At 44.2% G+C, this 21,480-nt stretch overlaps 1 protein-coding gene across 3 annotated transcripts in view; it reads left to right on the top strand.

Moving 5' to 3' along the window:
* TEAD2 (TEA domain transcription factor 2) overlaps positions 1-21,480 on the top strand; it is an 84,681-nt gene that overhangs the window by 50,302 nt on the left and 12,899 nt on the right. For all 3 annotated transcript variants that reach the window (XM_077259639.1, XM_077259636.1, XM_077259638.1), the window contains exons 3-5: positions 11,358-11,422; positions 14,045-14,107; positions 20,065-20,199. In XM_077259639.1, the coding sequence (XP_077115754.1) occupies positions 11,358-11,422; positions 14,045-14,107; positions 20,065-20,199 (263 nt within the window). The remainder of the gene's footprint in view (positions 1-11,357; positions 11,423-14,044; positions 14,108-20,064; positions 20,200-21,480) is intronic.

Here is a 21,480-nt window from a genome sequence, read left to right as displayed (position 1 = left end):
GCATGGCATGGCATGTAATTTTCCTTATAATTGCAATGCTCGGTGTAGTTAAAAGAAAACTTAAGTTGCCTATACATCCTAAGGCCCCCATGCACATTAATTAAAAATACTGTAGAAGCCACCAATTTTGGTAGGACTGGCTGACCTTCTGATGATTTTTTGGACCTCTCGACTCTCGACCATAGAGAATATTATTGGAACTTCAATGTACGATCCTTTTGTTTTCAGGGGAGATGAGATACTGTCAGAGAAGTCTGCCAGCAGTTGTCTCCTTTCTCGATGAAAGCTGTGTGTATAGGTTGTTTAGAGAGATGGATGTTAGCTGACAGTTATCTCAGGTGTATGGCCAGCTTAAGATAGTTGGGGACCAAGTTGGGAACAAAGGATTGGACATGTTAGGCATGTTAGAATTCAGCATAGCCTGGACACTTCCATACACATTAGATGGCCTATATATCCTGGCATGTTGTGTTACCTTTCATCCAGTCTTGGACTGGAGTGGCCAGGGCCCATTGTCCAGCTACATCCAAATATTACATTATCCTCTTTCACCAATTTACCTCTGCTTCTATAAAATAATAAGTTAGGTAGCTTGTTGAATGAATGAGATGCTGTTTTTGTTTGTACATAGTGAATCAATTGTACTGCTCATGTTGGGAAATCAGAGGCTGATTTCTGCACTGAGGCCCACCAGGGGATTCACCTGTTACCTCATGTGCCAGTCCGAGTTTGCTTTCATCCAACAGGTATTGGACACTATAGGCCCTGATACACATTAGACCAACATCAACTGAACTCGCCGATGTCGGCTCACAGTCTAATGCATATGGGTGCCCCAAATAAATTATTGTCTGGGGAGCTAAGAATTTGGCATCATCAGTTTTTGACTGCCGATCACTATGAAATAAGGTGCTGCCAGAGATGTCTGGCATCTACTTACTCATAGAGAACATAGGAGAACTGTGCTCCTGTGTATGGGGAAGTGGGGGAAGATAACCATCGGTCGAACTATTGACCGAACCATCATTTAACCAGTGACTATCAAGTGTATGGGGGCTTCTCCCTAAAGTGAATCTCATCTATTTTATCTTATTTTATGAAATAAATTGTTCCATGTAAGGCCTATTTCTTGCTTCCATCAGGGGTAAATGTGAAGAGTATTTAGTGACATGTACCATTTAATTATATTTTTTTATGTTTCATTGCACCTATTTATACATCTAGTCCATGTACCAAGAGGTTTTCAGTTGCAGATACTATGTGTGTTCAGAAAACAAACTGTGGATAGAAGTGAGAAGGAGAATGTAAATTTAATGCCCAACTATGGAATCTCTCAGATGAATTCTGCTTTTCCACTACAGCATAATGTGTAGGAAAGGATCAATTAAAATGTCCAAAAGGTTGTAGTAAGTGATCTCCTATTTATAAGATACAGGCTTTCTTACTGATTGCAGTGGTTGGACCTCTAGTCTTCTCAAGAATGGGGTTCTACAAAGTCATGTCTGCCATACACATTAGATGCCGATTGTTCAGCCGACATTCATCGCAGCCAACACTCCCATACACAAGTGTTCTCTATAAGAAAGACATGTTTGCCATCCACTTATTTCAGGGAGAACAATTTGATCAGTCCGAAATCAGACATTCATGATCAACATTTCCCCCGACCATCAGTTGGCCGGTGCTCCCAAACACATTAGACCGTTGCCCGAACCTGTCGATAACAACATCTGGTTTGTTGACATTAGTCTAAATTGTTTGGGGACCTTAAAATCTTCACCTCCGTTCCCTATGGGACTGCTGGAGTTAGCAGAGAGCTGTATTTGTATGTGAGCCCATTAATTTGTATTAATGTTGCGCAGGTCAGATTATAGGCAAGATGTAGGATGAAAAAATAACTTGGCTGTGTTTTTTTCTGACCATCAACCACCTATTTCGACTCTTGGGTGTACAAACGGTTTCACCTTCATTTATCCAACAAGAACATTCATGGTCTAATTCATATCCATTGAGTAGATATGTAATCTACTGTTGAGCTTCATCGACAATCGCTATTTCTATATACTCATTTTTACCGGTTTGGAACCGAGCACTGTAGGTTATTTCTTTACCATCTTGTACAATTGCTTGCTGTCAGAGCTCACATCATATTACTTTCAGCAAGACACCCCAGGTGCAGCCACCTCCACCCAGATAGCCTACAGCCATGAGCATGATGTCTCCTCCCAGCCACCTAACAAAAGATAATGAAGACCCAGGAACCCTTATCCCCCCCCCCCCAAGGCTCAGGAGGAAGGTGTTTTCAAAACAAGCCACCTCTGACCCAACAATTGAATGTATCCAAAGAGCAGTTTAGTGGTGGCTGCATTAACTTAACAAATGGAGAAAAAAAGGTTCCTACAGAGAGAAATACTCTTCAGCTGTTTAGCAATCACTCAACCATTTCTTTCAAAGATCTGGTTTCCCACTTAATATTTCTCTCCCATGAAAAAAAGAGAAATAATGACAAGGCTGTCCTGCTTCAACCAAAATAAAATACAAGTAAAAGAAAAATTGTAAATAAAAAAAGACAAAATCTAAAATAAAAATATAACAGCAAATTATAAAAAATACAAATAGAAGTAAAATTACTTGAAAATAATCCAACCATCATACCAACCACATTGTGTCCTCCATATCTTGCACTGATTTATTATGTTTAGCACCATCTTATTTCCCAGTGATCTGCAGACATCTTCACTGTCCCCATTGGGGTTCACAATCTAGATTCCCTATCAATATGTCTTTGGAGTGAGGGAGAATACCGGAGAAGCCGGAAGAAACTCACGGGAACATGGGGAGAACATACAAACTCCTGGAGATGTTGTCCTTGGTGGGATTTTAATCCAAGGCGCCAATGCTGTAATTCTACAGTGCTGACCACTGAGCCATCGTGCTGATGAGCGTCAGTATGTCCAGAACAGCCATTTAAAGGGAACCTGTCACCCCCAAAATCGATGGTGAGGTAAGCTCACTGGCATCAGGGGCTTATCTACAACATTACGTAATGCTGTAGATAAGCCCCCGATGTTACCTGAAAGAGGAGAAAAAGAGGTTATATTATACTCACCCAGGGTCGGTCCCACTCCGATGGGCGTCTCAGGTCCGGTACAGCGTCTCCCATCTTCATTCCATGACGTCCTCTTCTGGTCTTCACTCCGTGGCTCCGGCGCAGGCGTACTTTGTCTGCCCTGTTGAGGGCAGAGCAAAGTACTGCAGTGCGCAGGCACCGGGAAAGGTCAGAGAGGCCCAGCACCTGCACACTGCAGTACTTTGCTCTGCCCTCAACAGGGCAGACAAAGTACGCCTGCGCCGGAGCCGTGGCATGAAGACCAGAAGAGGACATCATGGAAAGAAGATTGGAGGTGCTGGAGCGGACCTGAGACACCCATCGGACCGGACCGCAGCGGGACCGCCCCTGGGTGAGTATAATATAACCTCTTTTTCTCCTCTTTCAGGTAACATCGGGGGCTTATCTACAGCATTACAGAATGCTGCAGATAAGCCCCTGATGTCGGTGAGCTTACCTCACCATCGATTTTGGGGGTGACAGGTTCCCTTTAAAATAAATGATATTTGTGCTAAATTTTTGGTTTTGGATGCATAGCTTGCCACAAAACAGTGGCTGACCTTGAAGCTCGTGGACCCCAATGCAAAAGCTCCAACAGAACCTCAAATTATCATAGGTCTGCAACAATGATAGGCATTTTATATGGATCAAAGGGACATTTTGGGCCCCCCTCAGGCTTCAGGGTCCAAGAATAATTGCTACCCCTTCACCTATTACATGACATTGGTATTGTCGAGACCCTGGGTATACCGGGTGAGCGCCTCTCACCACATGACCCACCCCTTGATCACCTCTCTTTTCCTCCGTTACCCCTCCACACTCCCATTCACACAAAAAACACGTGACAAGAATTATCTTTGGAATAATTTGGCCACAGCAGCCTTTTATTTAACACATAAAATAAATAACAACAATGTAAATATTACTCTTGTACTAGGAGGAGTCCTTGAAGCTACAAAGGATCTGGCGAATATCCAAAAACATAACCGTGAACATAACCATAAACACATAGTTACTCCCAGCCGTTACCACTCTGGCTCGGGAGCACCAATAAACCCAAAGGTTTAACTGTTCACCAAAACTTCACGGGGATTCGGCCACCCCGGCCGAAAGTCCCCACCACAATTCACCAGATCCAACACCTGTTAAACTCCGAAAACAGGGGACCCATATACCGATGGATCCCCAGAACCAATTTACACCAACTCCAAGGACTCCCCCCAGCCGCCTCAGCCGCAATGACCCGTCAAAGCAAAACATTAAAGACCCTGTCAAACTGTACCCCCATATTGCAAATAGAAACAAAGGGCGGGAGGGCGGGATGCTCCGGGGGTTTGAAGAGCGGGAACTGACAGGCCCCACCCCTAACTACCCCATATAACCCCCCATCCTTAGTTCCTCCTCCCAATTACCCTAAATACCCACCTCCAACCCCTTGTCATGCTGGCCTCCGCTCAGGCCTTGGTTGAGGGGGTTGGGCGGCCCTGCTCCAGCCATTACTTGACATTGGTATTGTCGAGACCCTGGGTATACCGGGTGAGCGCCTCTCACCACATGACCCACCCCTTGATCACCTCTCTTTTCCTCCGTTACCCCTCCACACTCCCATTCACACAAAAAACACGTGACAAGAATTATCTTTGGAATAATTTGGCCACAGCAGCCTTTTATTTAACACATAAAATAAATAACAACAATGTAAATATTACTCTTGTACTAGGAGGAGTCCTTGAAGCTACAAAGGATCTGGCGAATATCCAAAAACATAACCGTGAACATAACCATAAACACATAGTTACTCCCAGCCGTTACCACTCTGGCTCGGGAGCACCAATAAACCCAAAGGTTTAACTGTTCACCAAAACTTCACGGGGATTCGGCCACCCCGGCCGAAAGTCCCCACCACAATTCACCAGATCCAACACCTGTTAAACTCCGAAAACAGGGGACCCATATACCGATGGATCCCCAGAACCAATTTACACCAACTCCAAGGACTCCCCCCAGCCGCCACCACGAGGGCCGATGACCACCTCAAAGGCCCGAGACCCCCCCAGACCGAAAAGCCATGGCCCTTTCAATCCCTTCTTGCAGGCCCAAAGCCCACAGATCACTACCCACCGCATTTAAATGCACACCGTCCCCCAACCAAAAACTCCCTTCAGCCTTCTCTAATTCAAAATGGCGCACCGCCACGCCCCCGTTCCGTGACACAAACGCTGACACAGCCCTGTTCACCTTCACCCTGGCCTTGTTAATTTTAACACAAGATCGCATATTCCGCCAACGAGAACGTGGCACAATTTCCGACCAAACAACAGTAAGGCCAGGATACAACACCCACAACCGCAACAAATCCTGCTTGATGTCCCTCACCAATTCCCTGAAAGGTCGTACTCCAAGGTCGTTTCCCCCGGCGTGCAACACCAAAATATCCGGTGCCCTGTCCAAACTCACGCTGTTGTGCACTTCTTTCAAAACTCCGTTCCAGAGCATACCCCGGAAACCCAACCACCGGACCACAGCCACCGCTCGCTCGAAACCCAGTTGTCTCCCCTCTCTCCGTACGTCCACACGCAAGGCTCCCCAGTGAACGAACGAGTGACCAAAGATCCACACCAATACCGGCGGAGACCCTGAAACAACAAAAAACAACACTAAACAAAACAGAAAGGCAAGCAAATACCCCTAAACCACGAGGCATAACTATTCTGCGGTCACCCACTGAGGCCTAACATAACTACGATACCGAATGGACCGCCACCGTCCAATTCGACGAATGTCCTCACTACCCAAACCACCCAAAGCGGCCTCAGTTGCCGCCCCGATACGAAAAGAGTGAGGAGCAAAGCATGAACTGTCCAGCCCCAACAATCGCACCGCCTTCCTGAAAATCACCGTAAATTGATATCTGGACAGAAACGTACCATCCGCATGACACAATAAAGCACCTTCCCCCATCGGCCGCAGCCTACAAAAATTAGCTAAACAACTCACTGGACACATAACCGAACTCGCAACCTTCCCCAATACCACTTGCTGACCCCGACCTTCCTGATCCGTTTTAGACCTTCGCAACCAAAATTCCACCCTCCCAGGAGACAATAACACATCCTTCGCTAGAATGCCCCCCGATACATGTTTACTGGGAGACACCAGCTCCCCAAGTCTAAGCGCCCCGAAAAATGCCAACGAAAATGCCAACCTGAAAAGACTGCATTCAAACTCCGACGAACACACCGAAGGCAAAATCTCCCCCAATCGCTCCAACAGGGCAAACGAAACCGGGCGCCTAGAGTCCACCTGACCTTGCCGCCTCCGAAAACCTTTTACCGCCTGCCTGACCAAAAAGACCTTGGACAGATCTCGTTGCCCCCTTAATTTAAAACCAAAGGCTAGCGCCGCCAAAGTACGTGACACCTTAGCCGCAGACCAACCTTCAGATGCCCAAACACTTAGCCAAGATAATAATGCCCCCACCTGATCCTCTGTGCTCGCCTCAAAGTGCCTTGCTGCCAAAAAACCCTCCCAAGACGACCACACTGTCTGATAGGCATCCCACGTTCTAGGCGCGAGCGACGACCTAATCAAACCTTCTGCGTCTCGAACACCACCTGCCAAAGCTCCGCAGGGCATCTCAAGCCGACGACTTCTGCCTCCGGGACCAACAAACGGAAACGGTCGAACTGCGAACGAGAAAGAGAATCAGCAATAGAATTGTGAGAACCTGGCACATGGGATGCTGTCACATGCGCATTCAACGCTAAGCATGACAAAACCAACTGCCTCAGCACGCGCACCACAGGCGGCGATGACGCTGAAAGCCCGTTGATAGCGCAAACGACCCCCATGTTATCACAATTAAAGCGCACACGCCTGTCACGGAAATCTTTTTGCCATAAATGGACCGCCACAAGGATGGGAAAAATCTCCAACAACGCGATATTCCTAACCAAGCCGGCAGCAATCCAAGCCTCAGGCCATTGTTCCGCACACCACTGCCCGCGAAAATACGCTCCAAAACCAATCCCCCCTGCGGCGTCCGTAAACAACTCCAGCGTGTCGCTATCCATCACCTCATCCATGATCAATGAGCGCCCATTATAGTCCTTCAAAAACTTGTTCCAGACTACCAAATCCTCCCTCACCTCTGCAGACAATCTGATGAAATGATGAGGGGCACGAACTCCAGCCGTCGCATTAGCTAACCTTCTGGAAAAAACTCTCCCCATGGGCAAAACCCGACATGCAAAATTAAGTTTCCCCAATAATGACTGCACCTCCCGCAAAGATAACTTCTTTAAACGACAGGCCCTGGCCACGTCAGCCCGAAGACCTTCCACCTTCTCCATCGGCAAACGAAACTCCCACCGCACCGTGTCGATCACAATGCCCAAAAAAGAAAGACACGTGTCCGGACCCTCAGTCTTTCCCGGTGCCAGCGGGACACCGAACAAATCAGCCACCCACTGAACTGCGCTCAACAACCTCCGGCAACAATCGGACCCTGCTGGGCCGACGCACAAAAAATCGTCCAGGTAGTGGATGATAGAATCACAGCCGGACACATCACGGACCACCCACTCCAAAAATGAACTAAACGATTCGAATAAGGCGCATGACAAGGAACAACCCATTGGTAAACACCTGTCCACAAAAAACCCCCCATTCCAAAAACAACCTAACAATCTAACACTGGAGGGGTGAACTGGCAACAAACGAAAAGCTGATTCAATGTCCGTTTTTGCCAACAGCGCCCCTTTTCCACACCTGCGCACCCACGCCACCGCTTCATCAAAAGATACGTATACCACCGAGCAAAGCTCTGGTGCTATACCATCGTTAACGGACAACCCCCGCGGGTAGGACAAATGATGAATCAGACGAAATTTACCCGGCTCTTTCTTAGGCACCACCCCCAGTGGTGACACCACTAAATCAGGCAAAGGTGGCGCCTCAAACGGGCCCGCCATACGCCCCAACAACACTTCCTTCCCTAACTTTTCAGTGACCACCGCACCGTGCAACAAAGCAGAACGTAAATTCTTAACCCCTTGTGGTACCACAAAATTAGGTGCCGGTATCACAAAGCCATCCCTAAAACCTGAAAATATTAATTCGGCCTTCACCCTATCCGGGTATCTACTTAGATAAGGGGCCATCTTTTCCAAACTCACTGGAGTCGCCCCCTTGGGTATTACCAGCCCCTGACTTAGGCTTGCCTTTTTTAAAACATTTTGCGGCCCCATGGGAAGAGCCGCTACAATGGGAGCAGAGGTGCTTAAATTTGCAGTTGGACCCAAACCTGCACTGCCCCTCATTGAACTGCCAGCATAGTCCCGGCTTACGCTCTCCCGAATTACCCGACTGTGTCCCGGAACCTGACCCACCGGCCTGACCCGAGGATCCGGATCCCCCATGAAAGGAATGCCCGAATTTGTACTGCGCCATGACCCGCAGCCACAAACCGATATCCTTCTGATCCCACCTTATAGCAGGCCGGATAGCTTTCCGCTGCCGAAATTGCTCATCGTACCTGAGCCATGCCTGCCCCCCGTAAACCCGATAAGCCTCACCAATGGCATCCATATAACAAAACAACCCAGCGCCGTTCTCCGGAGCTTTTTCGGCAATCACGCTGGCGAAGATCGCAAACGCCTGCAGCCAGTTCGAAAACGTCTGCGGAATCAGCCGCCACCTCCGCTTTTCCTCATCATCTTTCTTGCTTTCTTCCTTTTTCCCCTTATCCAAATGAAACTTCTCAAGCGGAAGCAACGAAAAAATCTCAACGTATTCATCCTTACCAATTTTCTCTTTCACTTCCTTTTTAAGATGGGCCCCCAAAGGACCCTCAAAACATACATAGACTTCCCCGTGAGCCCTATCATCCAGATGCACCCTGCATTCCTTCTCCTTTTCTGTCTGCACCGACACGGAAACCGGAGACGCCTGCACCTGTGCTGTCGCCACCACACCAACTGTGGGCCCGCAAGGGGCTACCCAAGCAGCTAACTGCCTCTGCTCCAATAAACCCCTATCCAACCTAGTCAATAAAGCCTGAACGCTTTCTAACACCTCCTGCACCCCAACGCCCCCTGCAACAGCAGCCCCATGCACTACATCTGCACCAGCCATACTACCCCGCGTACCACCAACAACCGGTACGGACACATTTGAAATACTTGGACTAGACACAGACATATACTCACCAGGCTGCGAGGAGGCTGTGACTCCTCCAGCCGGAATGCCGGTCTCCTGACGTCCCTGCTGCCCGCACTCCTGCCTCGGCGGAACTTGCTGTGATCGTTGCACCTCGTACGAAGGACCCGGTGCCGCCGCTGACGAATAGGATGTCCCTCCGCTTCTGGACGACACGCTCGCTGGTCCTGGTGCTCCTGCCGAGTCCCACTGTGTGACACACGCACGATCAGGCAGCGCTGCTGCGCCCCCGCTGTTGTCCGGTTGTGCAGGATAGCTCCCTGCTCCCGACGACCGGACCGGCACCTGGCTGGGCCGCCCATCACCGTCCGCCCCCACGCTGGCTCCACCGCTGCTCACTTGAAGAGGGACAGGCCGTGCGACAGGAGCATCGCCGCTGCGGCCCCCCGCACTGCTAAGCCTCCCTCGCTGCCTGGCGCGCGCTGGCTCCGTCCCCCTTCTCGCACGAGACTGAGGCCCAGCAGCCGCCGATGAGGCCTGCCCGGCGATAGGATTCCTCCCAGGCCGGGGCCTGCTGGCAACGGTACTCACCGGCGCCCGGCCTGGAGGGTCCCTGGAGGGGCTCCTGCGCCTGCGGGAGGCCCGGGGAGCCATATCTGGGGACAATCTTTCAGGAGGCCTGCATCTCCGCGCACGCCGCTCCGGCGGGGACGCCGCTGCAGCCACCGTGCTCCCGCCGAGGATTCCTGCCACCTGCGCCTCCAGCCAGCCATCAGGGTGTACAGCAGCCGCTGCCCTGAGGCTCTCCAAGACCCGGTCCAACGCCGACATGGTGAGAGATATGCTCCGGGGGTTTGAAGAGCGGGAACTGACAGGCCCCACCCCTAACTACCCCATATAACCCCCCATCCTTAGTTCCTCCTCCCAATTACCCTAAATACCCACCTCCAACCCCTTGTCATGCTGGCCTCCGCTCAGGCCTTGGTTGAGGGGGTTGGGCGGCCCTGCTCCAGCCATTACTGTTACGCCTCCGACAGTAAAATCTCTTTGTGACGACCACCAAAAAGTGCATCTGAATGCAGTCTTCTACAGGGGTTGTCTACTCAAGAAAAGTGGCCAGCACATATAATATATGGTGGAACAGCAATTCTGGTCTGGATAAAGGGTCTTTTCAAATAGGTGGTCTTCTGGAGAGGCTGCATACTATTTTATATGCTTCTGTGCAAGCATAAAAATGAGCATAAACTAGTTTTCCAATTCTTTTGTTGATGGAAGTTTCATAGTTTTTAAGGCTGAAGGTAGACTTAAGCCCATTGAATTCAGCTGCCAGAGGAAGACAAAAACCCTGTGGATCAGACACTAATAGATCCATATTAGGGGAAAAATTCCTTCCCAACTCCACATATAGCAAACAGACTAGTTCCCTGGATCAAAGTCCCAACACAGAATCTATCTGGTGCTCAGAACCTGTAATATTATATTTATCCAGGCCCTTCCTGTACTTTTGTAGTGAGTTAACCATTACAACATCTCGTGGCAGAGAGTTCCATAATCTCACTGCTCCTACGGTAAAGAATCTGCATCTGTGATTATGATGAAACCTTGCCTCTGGATATAGAGGATGCCCCCTTGCTTTGACATTCAAGATATTGTTTGGGTCTTCTCAAGTTCAACTCCACGCATCTTAGTTGACATGTTTTGCATGTTCAGTAGCGGGGTTCATAAGTCTAAAGCTTGGGAATACTTGATTGGTAACCGGGCCGGTGCCTGAGAATAGACCAAGTTTGTTGAAGGCTCATGTCCCTGAATCTTTCAGGGCTTTCTTGGGAGTTTCTTGGGCTCCTGATATACTGCATCCTTGTGGTCTTTTTGCGAGGCATGCTACTTTTTTATCAGCTCTTGGGCTTTAAATAATAAAAAAAAAAACACAAGTTTCATTGTTCGTTATTAAAATGTTTAATTTATATAATATTTTTGCATTGTCTTTTTTGTTATAGTATGTTCTACATTTCAGTTTTAATTTGTATAATGGCTTAATACTAATAATTAATATTTTTTTTCACTATGTACCCCCTCCTTTTTTTTGCAGGTCGAAACGAATTAATAGCCAGATACATAAAACTTCGAACGGGAAAGACGCGGACAAGAAAGCAGGTGAGGAACAAAGGGTTAAAGAGTGCAATTCATATGCTTGGCTATAAGTGTTATGGTTGCCTCATTTAAAAGAGGTTTTGGATATTGTTTATAGGGGTTGTCCTAATGAGACAACACATATGCTGTATTAGGACATTATAAAGCTTTGTCCATCCTAATAAAGATTGGAAGGCTCTTGCACTGCCAGTCCTGGCTATTCCATGCAAAATCAACACTTTGTAAGAAGAACATGGCCAACAAAATCCCTCCCTGGTAACGTCTGTGCTTTGGCTGGGGCTTTGGAGGCCGAACCTATGGAGATAACTCTTTATGCTCACCTTATGGGGATTTGATAGTCACAACTTCTATTTTAGCTTGCGAGAGCAGAAGGCCGCTGCCGATCCATCAAGGTAGATAAAATGTAGACAAATGGAAAGATGGATCTCAAATCGGGCTGCCAAGATCCCACCAGAAGGAACAGCGAAGGGTATTTGGAAGCGACTTTCATTTGTCAACACATTTCAAAGCATACAACACTTCTTCATCAGGACAAGCCACTATATTAAGCTAATGGCTTGAAAGCTAAAATACTGTATAATGGTTTGTCCTGATGAAGTGCTGTATACTTCGAAACACGTTGACAAATAAAATCCGATTTCATATACCGTTGGGTGTTCCTTCATCATTTGGTGGAAGCTTGGCAGCCCGATTTTAGATCCATCTTTCCATTTGTCTACATGAAAAATGGTCAAGTCACTTCTTTTAACCGCTTGGCGTCAGAAGGGTTAAAACACTGAACAAATGAATAGCGAGTTGTTTTTACATAAAAATGAATATGTTCATTCTTTTGAGGGTTTAGTTAACGCTTTTTCAGGTCCACCTGACAAAGATATAATGAGCACAGGGAACAGGGAGAGATGGTTGTTGGCGAAACTATTCTTTGGCCGACAGCTTCTTAGTAAGTATGACCAGCTTTAGGGTCCTTTTATCCTCTCTAGAATTCTTTTACTTACAAAAGATTGACCATATGAATAGCGAAATTGTTTCACATAGAACTTTACATGTTCATTCTTTTGAACATTTAGTTATTGCTTTTTCAGGAGCGGGATCCACCTGAAAAAAGCATACCCATAGAATTATGTTTTTTATATTAGTAATGCCCTACACACATGAGAAAAAAAGTTGGCTGAACAAACCAATTTTGGTGGGATTGGTTGACAATCTAATGTGTATGGGGGTGACTCCCAACGCTCATCTGTTGGGGGAGTAGAAGGATCTGGCTAGTTAAATTTCAGGGGCTGATTCTTTACTTAGACAGGGAGATAAGCTACTTCCAGACAACTCTGGCGCCAGGATTGGTCAGACAAGTCGGCAGATAGGACTGTAAGATAAGCGATCATTGGGGCCGACATCTGTAATACGTATGACCAGCTTTAGGGTCCTTTTTCTGCAGGCAGAAACATTTCCCAAGAGGTGCAACAATCAATGATAATAGAAGTCCATCATGACTCATTTACTTTTATTTTCAGGCAGTAATGACTGGAGGAAAACTCATTAGGGTGCAGTGAGACGGTCCTATAAATCGGACCGAGAGCGGACTGGCCAACGGCTCTTCCCACCCGAGCGTGAGAGCTTCATGTATTTCTATGCAGCTATCACTCTTGGTTCATGAGAGCCACTGGCCAGTCCTCGCACTGTGGTCAAATCTCGGGCCGATTTATATAGCTGCCTGTAAATTTTTCCATTTTTCATACATTTTTATTTATTGTCGCCAACAAATCCCTTGCATATAGGTCAAGCAATTATTTTTACGTTCGCATGAAAGCTGCCTTCAACGACAAGCGAGTGTTTTTTCCATTTTTCATTTTAGCACTGGGAATGTTCACATTGGGTAATGGTCACTCTGATGATCATTGCTTTGGGCTAAAGGTCCTTTAGGCCAACTTGATGGACACGAACTTACCGGGACCTTTTACATTATGCCTCATTTTTCCTAATAGATTACAGTCAGCACTCTAGTGTTGAGTGATGATGACACACTCTTGAAATCCATCTGTCGACATGTCTGTCATTGGTGTGATGGTAGGTCATTCTGCTTTGTAGGAAGTTCTTCTTATTCATGGGTCTGAGTCATCGCAGGTGCTCATCAGTGAGTAATGTATATCATCACTCATGTCACGCCAAGTGTTTCACTTCAACCTTATGGCAGAACGTAAAGTGCCCCAAATTGATTAAAAGGGGGGAAACGTCGGATCACTATTCATTTCAATGCTTTGGAAGAGTATTGCGATATTTGACCACCGTCTTTATAATGAATGGACTGAATTGTCGATAGAAAGTCAAGTGCAAACCAGATCTTCAGATACCAAAGTAATGTTCTGCAATGATATCCAGCCATATGACAAAACTAAAATTAAACACAGTGCACTTATCCGACAACCAGCATATGTGTTATCCACAATCAACCTAATCATTTAAAGCGACCACTACTATTTATTCTACTACTGCTCTTACGGCGCCACCTACAGGTCACTGGTGGATATGCACACATCTGCTATAAATGACAAGTCATATCATTTGCACATACATTTTATTCACTTTTTTTATTGTTTTACAGCCATATCATAATTTATTTTTTTTTAGGTGTCAAGTCACATACAAGTCCTAGCACGGAGAAAGTCGCGAGAGATCCAGTCCAAGCTCAAGGTAAGTAAAGGCACCTGCTCCTCATATCTGCTGGCTTTATCATCTCTTCTTCCGCCTGCTTCATGGCACCAAGGCTGGCTCCCTGACTTGCCTGCTTTATATAGACATGTGTAAGTCGGCTTATGCTCTCGAGAGGCCACGTGCATGTTTGCTATCGCCATTTGGCAGGAATGGATCAAGAAGGCCCTTTACAGGAGTTGCATATGCATTGGATTTTAGTCATTCCTTCAAGAAGTAGGAACGTAAGGAATAATCATATACTTACAGATAGTTGAAAAAAATCTGTTGGGCGAATTGAATTTTTCTTTAGGAAGACCACGACCAACCACATCATCACTTAGATAATTCCAAAATATTAATGTAAAACAGTCAATTACTTTTTGCGTAACATTTTTGTGATCTTTCCCAGTCCGACGGGATTTAAATTGAGCTTCTGCCAATCTAGCAGTTTTTACATAGAATAGTTACCTATAATATTCTTGTCTGTGAAAGCTCCTGGACTTATCTAAGAAGGCTTTAGGTCAAGTTCATTATCAGTGATGCTTAAGGTGGTGGGTGGGTAATCCTTCAGAGGAAGAAATTATCAAAAACTACATGTTGATTTTATATAATCTTGGATGTGTAGCATCACATGGAGAAACCAATGGTTTTATGCAGTCTCATAATTAGAGTCCAATGGACCCCGATGCAAAATTTGGACCTGGACCCTCCACCTGGATGTTTGTCAGATATATGAGCCCTTGTAGAGTTCCAGATCCCGTGAAGACATATGTGTTTGCCCTCTCATGTAACAATGTCCCCATTCTGTAATAATGTCCCCTGTCATAATGTCCCCCATCCTGTGCCCCCTTCCCTAATGTTCCCCATTCTGGACCCTTCCTTTTATAAAGTTCTCCATTCTGGCCCCTTCCTGTAATAATATCTACCTTCCTAGTCCCCTTCCGGTAGCATATGTCCCTCATCCTGATATAATATACCCTATCCTGTGCTTCTTCCGGTAATAATGTCCCTCTCCTGCAGCTCTTCTCCATCAAATATAAAAGTATAAACCATTCTACTCACCGTTCCCCACTCCCACAATGTGCGGCATCCTCTTACATGGCCAGCACAGAAGCAGGTGACTTCAGGGTGCAAGTAACAAGCAACACGACATCACTGCCATGGGCCACCAGTGACCTGCATCCTGACATCAGAAGCCAGCCGAAATTGCTTCTGGGATCAGTGTGCCCCACTCTCTGTGACCACGATCGTTATGGTAATGACCTGCATTGATGTCTTTATATCATACATGGTTTTTAATTTTTCCTACCTTAGAAAGACAAAACTGATTCACCCTTTTGAACATTCTGATTTTCAGCCTTTAATTCTATCTCAGAGTAGAAAAGTTCTTCTGAAGCCCCATACCCGTTAGACTAATTTTGGGTGCACCCGATGATGGGAGCATGGGCCAACTGACTATGGAGGAAATTGACGATGGCGCAAGTCCGATCTCAGACTAAAAATCGCTTTGTTCTCCCGGGGTTAAACCATAGGCATTGGATGTTTGTCTATAGCTTTCTCATAGAAAGCACAAGAGCAATTGGCCAAACAAGTGCTGCTGTGTATGGGAGAGACAGTTGAGATGGCTGTTGGCCAAACGATCGGACAAAGCATTGTAGGGCCGCCCGCTATCTACTGTGTATGGGGGGGTGCTTTATTGTTACAAAGATAAAAAACTAAATTTAAAAGTTATGAGGTTTAAAAACAAGTCCTTGGTGATAATCCTTAAGAGTCTCTTTATGTGTTTAATCTATGCTTAAAAGTTAGTGAATAAGGCTCATTCTTGGGAAGTGTGAAGATATTCGGTATACATATATTATTGGCTTGATCTTAGTTGGACTAGACCCACATCTGCTAAGAGGCTCAGTTAGGTGAATCAATGACAGATTCCATAAAAAAAATGTTGAAAAAAATGCAGACTGCGCTATTTTTTTGTCAATGAAATGATAGTAAGAAACTCATTCTTGGGAAGTTTGAAGATATTCAGTAACCTCATTGGGTTGATCGAAGTTAGGATAGACTCATCCCTGCTTGGAGGCTCCATCAGGAGGCTAAGTCGCAAATTCCATCTAAAAAGCTGAAAAAGTAACTGAACCCTATTTTTTTTCTAATAAAATGACGGGTACTATGATGGAGACTTGACAGAATCCACTATAAGTCAATGAATCTGTTGGGTACTGTTGGTGTCCTTCACGAATCCGGCACTTCACTTATTATTTTTGTTCTATTCTTGGAATTGAAAAGATTGAAGCACTAACGCAACATGTGAACCCAAACTTCATTACCATGCCATGTGCCATGAGGCCGAAGAGTGACTAACAGTGTTCCTCTTTATCAATGCTCCTACTTTGAGTGTGAAGCTCTCTCCACAGTACGGTCAGTGCCCAGAGACATGACCATGTTGGAAAAGCTTGTGTTTGACGTAGAGCACACCATTGGCTAATTTTGAAAAAAAGACAAAACATGCTTGGTTAGTGTTGATATGATATAGTGGGTTTGGGGTGATAAAAAAGTTATTGTGAACATTTAGCACTGAGATTATCATGAGAGCAGCAAATTATCTTCTCGACACGAGAGGTCCAGGAAATACCCTGTAGTAGGGGCTTTTCTCAGCATCGATATTCACTTTATTTTGTCCTGCTGTAAAATGTCTGTGCTATGTTACGGGCTCTGATCTGAGACCCTGGTCTTGCTTTGCTTGGCATTATCCTTACTTGATCATGTGGCATCGGCGAGCATCACTCCTCTGTTAGTTAACGGCTGATTTGCATCACCCTCATGCATTAACGTTGACTTGCCTGTTTGTGTCCAACATTGTGATCCATCCATAACATTTACTCCATCTGCATCCCCATTTCCACTAGTGACGTAAATAAACCTATTTTCTTCCATCTCTAACCACCACGTAGCTGCCTGTTGTCTCCCTCCATGATCATGCGTTCTCAACAATTGTAACCATCCAGTTGTTCATTGAATCACTTGTATTATTGTTTGATTCACCTTTCCTCCCTCTTCCTATTGTTTTTCCTTTTTTCTGTATATATCCCTTTCCCTTTGTCCACCCTGCCCTTCTTCATTCCAACCAATGCCATCCCAACCAATGTCCCCTCATCCCTCCTTGTGGATTGCAACTTTCCTGTTCTCCGCTCTGGATGACAATCTCTTTGTGTCCAGGCTATGAACATGGTAAGTTGGTGTTTTATAATAATAATCTCTTAATCTTCCCTTTTATTTGGTCAATGTGAAAAAAGTTGTATACTTCATGTGTATTGGGAAAAAGTGCAAGACTTGAGTTTTTGTTTAAGCTTTTGAGTAAATCCCCAGTTTTTGCATTTTTATCAAATACTAAGGATCCATTTGGATTTTTTCTACCATGCCAAACACTCAGTGTTAGGACGAAGGACAAAATGTCTTCTGCTTATCACTTCTTTACACTGTGATTCGTGTTCTTGAATGGGTAGACTTGTAAGTTGAGTAATGAACTCTTTCGAGAGTTTGATCACACACAACATTTACCACCTATCCACACTTAACTGTATAATGGTTGGGGTTCCCACTGGTGTCACCCCAACATTTACTAGAAAAGGGTCTCAAGACCCATTCTAGAGGAGATAAAATTGAATTGTGGTCACATTTGCACAATACCACTCCCTTCAAAGCTATAGAACTAAAGGAGATACACTGTGTGTTAGTTCCTCCAACATTAGTTAGAGTAGTGGGAGCCTACCTGCCATCAAACATTTGTCACTTATTCAATAAATCCAAAGTTTTCATAAGTCTGCCCCTTTAAAAAGAACATGTCACCAGAAAATGACCTATTGTCCAAATTGGACTTTTGTGATAAATGTATATATATATATATATATATATATATATATATATATATATATATATATATATATATATATATATATATATATTTTTTTTTTTTAAATTTGGGGATTTTTTTCCATATCACAATGTATAAAATGACCTATTGTCCAAATTGGACTTTTGTGATACATGTGTATATAATATATATATATTTTAAATTTTTTTATTTTTTTCCATATCACAATGTGTAATACAATAAAAATGAGAAATATATATACATTTTTACACTAAACAATAGATATGTTGAGGTATCAAGACCTACAGTGGACCATCTGTGGTTATGAAGACATCTATCGGTAGCCTCACTAGATGTATGTCAGGGCCATTTCCTGGTGAAACTTTTCCGTCATAGAAAATGGACTTTGGCACAACTTAACTTTCAAGTTCTTGATGTCAGAAGACATGAAAGTGAAAAACTTGATATTGTTACATGATACAGATTAGACTAAAGCCGGACCCGCCAATACCTGTAGAATTGGCCACAGTCTAATATGTATCGGGGTCAGAACTGAGATAAGGCCGTGTCAAAGCAGTCTGACAACGGCTCTACCATAGAAAACACAAGAGCCAAGTCTTCCTGTATATGGGGGAACTCATCCAGCGAAGAACCATTAGAGAGTCGGGCAGATGGTGCCACCATACTAGTTCTTCTACATCGACTATTGTTAGCTGAATGCTACATTTTTGTATGCCACCATAGCTTGTCTTGGAAGCCTGCCCTTTTATAATTATTGGCCTTGATCTCCTATAATTGACCCTTTTATGCTTTCTATGTTTGGATGATGGCGGTGTTATAGAAAGTTGCATGTTTTACATATTCATACCTTCTGGTTTATCTCTTGTTGCGCTTGTGTGTTCCATGCTTTCCACTGTGGATGCAAAATGAATGTATTTTTTGCATCGATGTGAAAGAAAAATAAGTAAATTTCTAGAACTTTGATCATTTTACCCTTGGCTGATCTCATAGGCAGCAAAATATATTGTTTTATGAGATGGTGTTTTTATTTTATACCTTCTGCTCTTCCTCCTTGTCAACTTGAAAAATATTAGTCCTCCGAGCTTCTGCCTGAAGGAAACATCCTACTGATTGACGTTAAGTAATTAATATAAGAAAACCAGTGGAATGAAATAAGTTGTAAGAAACCAGAAGCACATATTTCATAAAACACACATTTTTTTCACTAAATCATGTGATCAAGGGTAAAAAAAAAATGCAGAAAGTTTGCTAAAAGTCACCATAGAAAAGTTTGCTAAAAATTAATTGCTTATTGATAAGAATTCTCTACAGACAATATGAAGTTTTTCTAAATATTTTGTGGCATAAATTCCTAATATCCCATTAGGAATTATGAGTTAATCAAGGGGACATTCCTTATATGAAAGGTCTAAAAAACGTCTCTGGCATTCTGGACTAGCTAGCACCTTCATGTAGTCATTTTAAAAGTCACCATGCAATGCTTGTCTTCTCCTGTGGGGGCACTGTGGGGAAATTGAACACTTTTTCCGTAGATCCCTTACAAATCACTGTTGATCAGCTTATTGTTATAGCACTATTTTTTTTTTTCATGTTCTTTCAAATAAGAATTTTTGAACAAAATATGGGAAAAACATAATTTCTAGACCGGAAACTTGTGGTTGAATTAATATTCTGGAACAGGAAGTCAGAGCATTTTTTAATAAACCACTTAAAAGGAATTTGGTTAATTTAGACATTACCATCCCGACAATGTAGATACTATACAATGTAGCAATATAACACAGCATTTTTTTTTTAAAGGATTTTTTAAATTAATTTAATTTCTTATATTATAATTTTTTGTGTTCTGCTACAAAGCAGTACATCTGAGCAAGATGAGCTGCAGTGTAATGCGTGAAGGATAAATTTAGGCTCCAGCTTCTTCAAAAACTATAAATTTAATTTGTTTCTTTGGAAAATACATTGGTTTTCTCAAAAAAATGAATGTAAAGTATTTTTTATTGATCTCTACTGGATATGTAGAGTTTGTTGTCGTGTAGTTTATCTTTTCTTTGTGCTCACGTTGCAGGATCAGGTAGCAAAAGATAAAGCTCTGCAGAGTATGGCAGCGATGTCTTCGGCACAACTTATATCTGCGACAGCCATTCAGAATAAACTGGGGGTGCCCAGTATATCACAGACCTCATTCCCCCCCAATGCAGGGGTAAGTGTTCAATTCTAGTTATTGAGATTTTGCTCCTGTTACTGGAAGTTTCCTTGATTCAACAAACCATATGACATTAAAAGTTGGAGAGTTGAGACCGACTTGCTTCAAGGGCATCTGGGTGACGTTATTAACCTTCAGATATTGGGTTAATCTGTAGGTTAATAGTGTTATAAAGGTGCATGGCTCCCGTACTAAAAGTGCGGCACCTGGGAGAAAATATATATTTTTTTCTCCCAGGAGCCGCCAGCTGTCAGTCATGCAGGTGCGCCGGCGAGGCTTCAGTCATTGCTCACAGCACTGAGAGTGGCATCTTTAAGAACATTCCAGTACGTTAACTGACAGCCCACTGTACAGTGCAACTGTACAGAGTGGCTATCAGTCAGTGCTGTGAGTGGTGACTGAAGCCTCGACGGCACACCTGCATGACTGAAAGCCAGCGGCTCCTGGAAAGAATACAGTTAATTTTCTCCTGGGTGTTGCACTTTTAATAATGTGTCCATGAAACTTCATAATGCTATGTTATAATTCATAACCTTCAGATTAACCCTATAGATAGAACCTGTCACTAGCCATAAAAAAATGGATCTATCTATCTATCTATCTATCTATCTATCTATCTATCTATTTATATCTCTCCCTCTCTCTCTCTCTCTCTCTCTCTCTCTCTCTCTCTCTCTCTCTCTCTCTATATATATATATATATATATATATATATATATATATATACACACACACACACATTGCATGGTGTAAATTTGCTGTTCTCCTGAATCTGGCATTGGTTCTCTTCCGTTCAGGCCCCTCTCCGTTCCTGAGATAAGATCCCTCCTTCTCTATATGTACATCCTGTTTCATTAGTCAAGGGGGCATGGTCTTAAAAACTGTTTTGTGGGTGTATTTATGGAGATCATGTCCAGTTTGATAAAAAGAGAACATAATATATGCAGGGTGGAGGGGGTCATAACTCAAACATGAAAAGTTTAGGGAAAAAAAATCCCTGATTCAGGGGAAAAGCACAATTGACACCAGGTTAAAAAATTCCATAATTGTAAAGGGAATTTTCAATTTTGTGAACCAATTATGTTTTCTAATATACTCTGCCACATTCTGTTCCCTGACCTCAGGGCTGTGGCTGAGGAGATGGGGATATTTACTAAATTAGGAAATCAAAGCTATGAGTAATTCCTCAACTTAGTTTTCGCACGTTGAACCTATTGGTTGGACAACTACTCCATATTCTCGGTAGACCGAGAAGCCATCAAGCCACGGTCTTGGAAA

Source organism: Ranitomeya variabilis, chromosome 4 (assembly GCF_051348905.1).
Source record: "Ranitomeya variabilis isolate aRanVar5 chromosome 4, aRanVar5.hap1, whole genome shotgun sequence".
Classification (NCBI taxonomy): Eukaryota; Metazoa; Chordata; class Amphibia; order Anura; family Dendrobatidae; genus Ranitomeya; species Ranitomeya variabilis.
The sequence above is the reverse complement of the archived record's forward strand: the minus strand, read 5'-3'. Positions and strand labels throughout refer to the sequence as shown.